At 49.3% G+C, this 6,763-nt stretch overlaps 1 protein-coding gene across 1 annotated transcript; it reads right to left on the bottom strand.

The window, feature by feature from the left end:
- Positions 1 to 261: 261 nt before the first annotated feature.
- LOC118002183 (60S ribosomal protein L31-like) lies at positions 262 to 685 on the bottom strand. Its single transcript, XM_034992488.1, has one exon. The coding sequence runs from the start codon at positions 683 to 685 to the stop codon at positions 335 to 337; it is 351 nt and encodes a 116-aa protein (XP_034848379.1). The 3' UTR covers positions 262 to 334.
- Positions 686 to 6,763: the final 6,078 nt, after the last annotated feature.

Here is a 6,763-nt window from a genome sequence, read left to right as displayed (position 1 = left end):
GCTGGTACTCGTTTTCTCCTAATTTGTCACCTAGCAAATTACCGCAAACTTAGTGGCTTAAACAACAAACATTTATTACCTCATAGTTTCTGTGTGTCAGGAGTCCAGGCACTGCTTAGCTAGATCCTCTGCTCGGGGTCTCATCAGGTTGTAATCAAGGTGTCTTTTGGCTGCATGCCTTTCTGGAGCTTGGTACTCTTCCAAGTTCATGTGGTTATTGGCAGAATTTAGTTCCTTGTGCCTGTATGATTAAAGTCCCTCTTTTTTTTTTTTTTTTTGCAGTTTTATACCTTTATTTGACAATCAGCGATTAGTTCTCATCCACATTAACTGTCTATAGATTTTTGAAAGCGGTGACAGGTACATAGGTAACCAGTGTGTAGAGCTTGTTTGGTGAATCTTCATCCTCGTTATGTTTTCTGGACAACCGCACACGGATATGGTATGGAACATTCCTTATTCCTTTGGCCCAGACAGCTTTCTTGAGCCTGGTGTCAAAGCGCACACCTGGAGTTCCCATCTCCTTCGTGGCAAATTTCCAGATCTCTCTGAGTGCCCGAGGGGCACGCTTCTTGACACCCACTCCATGGATGTGCTTGTGAATGTTGATGGTGTATTCTCTGGTCACTACCTCGTCGATGGCAGAACGGCCCTTCTTCTCGCCACCCTTCTTCTCAGGAGCCATTCTGCCAGGCCCTGGTTGGAAAGGCGATTAAAGTCCCTCTTGGGTGCCTGGGTGGCTCGGTTGTTAAGCGTCTGCCTTTGGCTCAGGTCATGATCCCAGGGTCCTGGGATCGAGCCCCGCATCGGGCTCCCTGCTCCGCAGGAAGCCTGCTTCTCCCTCTCTCACTCCCCCTGCTTGTGTTCCCTCTCTCACTGTCTCTCTCTCTGTCAAATAAATAAATAAAATCTTTAAAAAAAAAAAAAAGTCCCTCTTTTCCTTCTAGCTGTCAGTGGGGATCATCCTCAGCAACCAGAGGCCACCCTCAAGTCCTTGTCACATGGCCCCTTCCATTGGCCCTCTCACAACATGGCATCTTACTTCTTCAAGGCCAGTTGGAGATTCTCTGATTTCAGGGAGGGTCCCAACCCCTCTTTTTTTTTTTTTTTTAAAGATTTTATTTATCCATTTCAGAGAGAGAGAATGAGAGAGAGCACATGAGAGGGGGGAGGGGCAGAGGGAGAAGCAGACTCCCTGGCGAGCAGGGAGCCCGATGCGGGACTCGATCCTGAGACTCCAGGATCATGACCTGAGCCGAAGGCAGTCGCTTAACCAACTGAGCCACCCAGGCGCCCCTAACCCCTCTTTTGAAGGGCTCCCCTGATTCGGCCAGACCCACTGAGGATAATCTCCCTTTTGATTAACTCAACGTCAACTGATTAGGGCCATTAATTACATCGGCAAAATCCCTTTTGCCAAAATCAAGGGGGTAATATCACATCATATCCACAGGTCCTACCTACCCCACACTCAGGGGTATGCAAGGCATGTATGCGAGAGGGCAGGAATCTTGGCGGCTACCTTAGAATTCTGCCTACCAACAGTAGGGGAGGGAGCAGGGAGAGGAAAGTGCCAGGGTGGGCAACCTTTATGTCAAGTACCGAAGAATGGATTTAAGGGCTACAGGCTCTAGCACTTCAGTGTTCCAAGGAAGGGAGGCTGTTGGGAAGGGAAGAGAGAAGGGTGGGAAGAACATTATGGGGACAGAAGACTATAAATAAAGGTACAAGGGTATGAAGAAGTCTGTTCAGTGGCAAAGGAATTGTCTAGTGGGGCCATACATAGTGGTGTGGGGTGGGGTGTGGAGAAAAAGTAGATATAATATTAAGTCATGAACACCTTGTTCTTTCAACGAGTTCTGGGCCTCAATTCCTGAAACCTGACAAGGTAGGCTAGAGACAAAAACTGTCAAAAAATAAGTCCTTTCCCTGAAGGTCTCTCCCCAGGGATCCCTGACCTTACCCATCTGTGCCTCAAAGTCAAGTTGGTCTAACAGGATGAATATCCACACTGAACCCTTGTGCCCAGGCTTCTAAGGGGGACCGGATTCTAGCTTACTGAGTCAGCTTCTGGATGTTCCTTTGTGTGTGTGTGGAGAAGCCAAACAGTGGACATATTGGAAAGACTAGAGGAAGCCCGAGATGCTAGGCAATCCACACAAAAATGAAGAGCTAAGTGAGAAGAAGTTGGGAGGGGGAGAGAAACATCCATGAGGGCTGGGTGTCTGGAAGTTTTAGGGGGTTCAGAGCAGCTATAAAGTTCAGAGAGGAGAAGAAAGGGGAGGTTCAGAAGTGTGGCTATGTTTACCGAGCAGATCCCTTTTTTCTCTTCTCGATATTTAAATAAAAATGGGAATGAATTTTTAAACTCGTTTTTAATTAGTTTAGATTATTTCTCCTGTGTATGTGTGGTTTTGTTTTGGGAGATGATACGGTGCAGATCCTGGGCCACATGGGAGCTCCAGGATATATTCAGTTTACCTTGAGAGGAAAAGAATCTGACAAATCACTGATACCTCAGTGTGAAATAGTTGAACATGTTACCTCTCTCTGAAGTATTTACTTAAAAGAGAGATCAAAGGTCAGAAACACCCTCACCCCCCAGGAGTGAACGTGTACTAGCAGAATTTCAGAGGTACCAGTACAGGATGATGACTTCCTTCAAAAAATCGCAACCCAGTTTCATTCTGTCTTATTCTTCATGTCATTTTTCTGGTCTCTGGTTCCTGGGGACAGCTGCATTTTCTCCCTTGGAATTTATATATGGTCCTCAGGGATCAAGATAACAAACCTGTAACTATATATACATATATTTCGGGGTGGGGGAGGCAAGGGGAATCAACCTCCCTGCCCTCCCTCAAGCAGAAAAAGAAAACAAATCACCCAGCTGCCTCGGCTGGACAGCAGTTCTGCCCATCACACCTGTGAGCAGTGATCGTGGCTTCCACGTAAGGTCAAGGCCCTGAGGCGGCCTACAGAACAATCAGCTAAATCACCCAGCCTTGTCCCTTCTCTTGACTTCTTGGCCCCACCTTTTTACCTCCAGATTGTGTGTGTTTGGTGGAACTGAAATAAACACGGTAAGATTTTGGTTTTATTGTTTGTTTTGCAGAATGGGGTTCAAAAGCGGGGCGGGGGGGGATATCCTTGACCTCAGCCGACCTTGACCCCATCCAGGCCAGACAGTGGTGGTGTGGAAGGAAGTGAAGAGGAACTGTGAAGTAAGAGGGTGTGGACACTGACTTCCTTGCAAAAGGCCTGGAACATCCTTCTCAAAGCCCCATCGGACCAAGCTCCTTGCACCAGCTCCTTGCCATTCCCTTGAAATGTTCTCAGAGTAGGGCTCCACATGGGGTGCACGTACAGCCCGGGTACACACACACACACACACACACACACGCCCCTCTCTGGATGGTGACAGATGGGGCCTGAAGGATCTGGCAGTCTGCGTGGCCGATGGCAGGGAGTCGAGCCTGTTCTCCCCGTCTCCCTGGAGTCCCAGTGCAGACGCAGGTGCACGTCAGTGCCTGCTCTAATTTTATCCCTGGTTGATGGAGGAGACTAACCGAGCAGCAGGAGGCTGCTATTTCGGGTCTCTCCATGGCTCTGGGTTATATAAAGCCTATTGCTGTGACCTGCATCGCTTTGTGGTTGTGCCTCCCTCTCGCTCCTTCTGTCACAATATGTCATCAGCTCAGACATTCACACACACACCCCCGGGGCTCTTGGGGAATGAGGAGGGAGGTGTGTGCTGGCAGGGAGCACGCGCGCGTGTGTGTGTGCGTGTGTGTGTGTGCGTGCACGCGCGCTCCTGCCAATTCACTGGGGGGGGAGGCCTGCATATAACTGGGAGGGGAGGATTGCGCTCGAAGATGGATTGTTTTGGAAGGGAATGGAAAGATCTTTCTGATGGAGGAACAAGACCGTGTGTGCTCTGGGCTTTAGGACAGAGCGCGTTTGTGAGATGATGTTATGGGTCTGCTGCTGGCGCGGTGATAAGAGAACTTCTATTTCAGTAACTCTTTTCATTTTGAAGGAACCCAAGAGTTTCATAAATTATGCACAAACAGCTCGGCCTCTGAATGGCAGGGATTTTTTGTCTGGAATCAGGAGCAGCAGCTAGATGCACAAATGTGAAAGCATGAATTTAGGGATGGGTTGATGACAGAAGGTGGTTATTTCCCACATCGTTGGGGACAAATTTTACCTGGAAAAAAATTTCCTTATAGATCCCAAAACCCTTCTGGTGCTAGGATTGTGGTCATTGTATAAAGACAGGTGCTTGCAAAAGTTAGCCATGTATGGTATCTAATTTATCTTTGTATCTCCCAGTATTGAACCTTAATAAATATTTTTAGATATTTCAATTTTGAATAAGGAACATACGACAAAATCCCAATATAATGTAGCTTATTAGTCTATGAATTTGAAAGAGCCAGGTTTCCCAAAATATGAATTATTCACACAGAACAAGCCTAACAGAGCTCAATGACCTTATCACACAGGTGTTTGTCCTGTTCTCCAACACAAGCCAGGGAAAGGAGATGTTCTGTACTTGGGGAGCGACGTGTTTCCCATATATAATCTCCAGGGTGTATTCTGGCTGACATGATGGAGCTCATCAGGCATTACCCAGCGGAGTGAAGATTTGGCATGCATGCAGCTCGGCTCTTGGATTCCGACAAAATGTGAGACCTCAGGCTGGCCCTGATGTTTCTCATTCGAGTTTTCCCATCACCAGCAGCTACCATAGCAGGTGGGGCTCCCGTTACTAGTAACTTGACCGTGGCACTGTTTCTGCGCTGCTCTTTGAAAGGTGTTGAAGACCCTTCTCTCCCACTGGCCAAAGCACTTCTAAGGGACTTTAGAGAGAAACAGCTCAGGAGCTTTCCATGTAGAAAACCAGAAGGATCTGGGAAGCCTGCTGCATGGGACCTGCACCTTTGAGCTTGCCAGTGAAGGGAGTGGCTAAGGAAGCAGGAAAGGGAACCGGACCAGAATCAGAGATGAGGCTGGTAGGGGCCTGATGGGGAAACGAAGCTAGGAATGGGGAAGGTGTAAATGAATCACTGGGTGTCTTGTTTGTTAATGATTGACTTAAGCAGAATCTCACCACTCTTGTCCCCCCACCCCCACCCCTGACTGAAGGCAGGAGCTCACTACTCCAGCTCCTTGGTGGTCACCTCACTGCTCCCCAACCTCCCCTACCTGTCCCCCAACCCCCTACTGTCAAAGTGACCTTTCTAAAACCTGTATATGGTCACCCCACTGCGCAAATCTCTTTGAATCCTCTTCATTTCTCTCTCCAGAGAAAACACATATGCTTTCACAGGCAGACAAGGCTCTCCGTGATCTGGGGCCTGCTTATCTCTCTGGCTTGGGTCACATAGCAACCCTCTCAACCCTCCCTGGAAGTGGGTCTCCTCTCACCTCCTTCATTCCACCCCCTGATGCCTTAAAACTTATTGAACAGCTTGTAATCCCCTAAATGTGTGAAACTCTCTTGTCTTCTGTATGTTAGCATGGACTGTTCCATCTACTTGGGATGCTCTTCCAGTCATATCCACACCCGCCCCCCCCTCCCCACCCCAGCTCCCTTCAGGCCTCATCTTAAGCATCACCTTCTCCAGGAAGTTGTGTTAACCCCTCCATGCCTGGATCAGGCATCAGGCTCTCCTCCACCGTGGTGTTGAAATGCTCCGCTGTCCGTTCTGCCCAGACCATGGGCTTCTAGAAGACCAGGACTGTATAGCTCCTGATCTGGCCCACTACTCAGCCTGCAACAAAAGTCTGTTGAAGGAATGACTGAATTTGAGCAGAAGCTGCATTTCAGAGCTACAAGTTCTTCAAATGTCATGAGGTAGAGAGATAGAGAGAGGGCTGGTAGGAAATGTCAATGAAGTTGAGGAGGAAAGGGCGGGTCCTGGGAAAGCTGACCATGAACATCGACAGTGGGCCCTACAGTCATCTGTCTCCAAAGCCGAAGACAGAGGGCACGTCCTGCCTCAGTGCCTTGTCACCCAGGTAGGGCTGCCGTTCAATTAGAGCGATTAGGGTAGCACCTGTCTCTCAGTGCTCAGCACCTTTCCTGCCAGCTGTCTGCAGACGCTGCCTTTTCTGCACCCCATTCCGCCAGGTGCCTATGGTGGGAGAGGGGGAGGACTTGCCTTGGGACCTGAGTGCCCCTCCGGGAGGGCCTCAGGCCCCTCTCCCTGCCCTCCGCACGGTCACACCAAGAACTGCCAAGGTAGCTGTGATTCTAGCATGAGCCTCAGGATCTCACAGCTCCCGCCCAGCGGGGGGCTGCTCCTCTGTTAGGCCACCCTCGGGAGAGGCCCGCCTCCGGCACAGGCGAGAAGGCAGTGCGCTGAGTGCCTCGCACGTACCTGGCGGAATGAGGATAAGCCAGCTTCGGTCAGGGACTTGAGCTTGGCAGTTCTGGTGATAGCTGGCCCTTGGTATTTTTGAAGAAACAGAGGCAGCAGTAGAGGAGGCCCCATACTGTAAGTCAGACTTCAAATGTAGTGAGAGAGGCTCTTTCATGAAATCCCTGAAAGAGATTTCATATAGGAAATACTGTTTTATTTTATTATTTTTCTTTCCTTTAAAGATTTTATTTATTCATTCAATAGAGAGAGCACAAGCAGGGGGGGCGGCAGAGGGAGAGGGAGAAGCAGGCTCCCCGTTGAACAGGGGATCATGACCTGAGCCGAAGACAGACGCCTAACGGACTGAGCCACCCAGGTGCCCCAGGAAATACTGT

This window comes from Mirounga leonina, unplaced genomic scaffold, assembly GCF_011800145.1.
Source record: "Mirounga leonina isolate KUSES-001 unplaced genomic scaffold, KU_Mleo_1.0 Mir_82, whole genome shotgun sequence".
Taxonomy (NCBI): Eukaryota; Metazoa; Chordata; class Mammalia; order Carnivora; family Phocidae; genus Mirounga; species Mirounga leonina.
The sequence above is the reverse complement of the archived record's forward strand: the minus strand, read 5'-3'. Positions and strand labels throughout refer to the sequence as shown.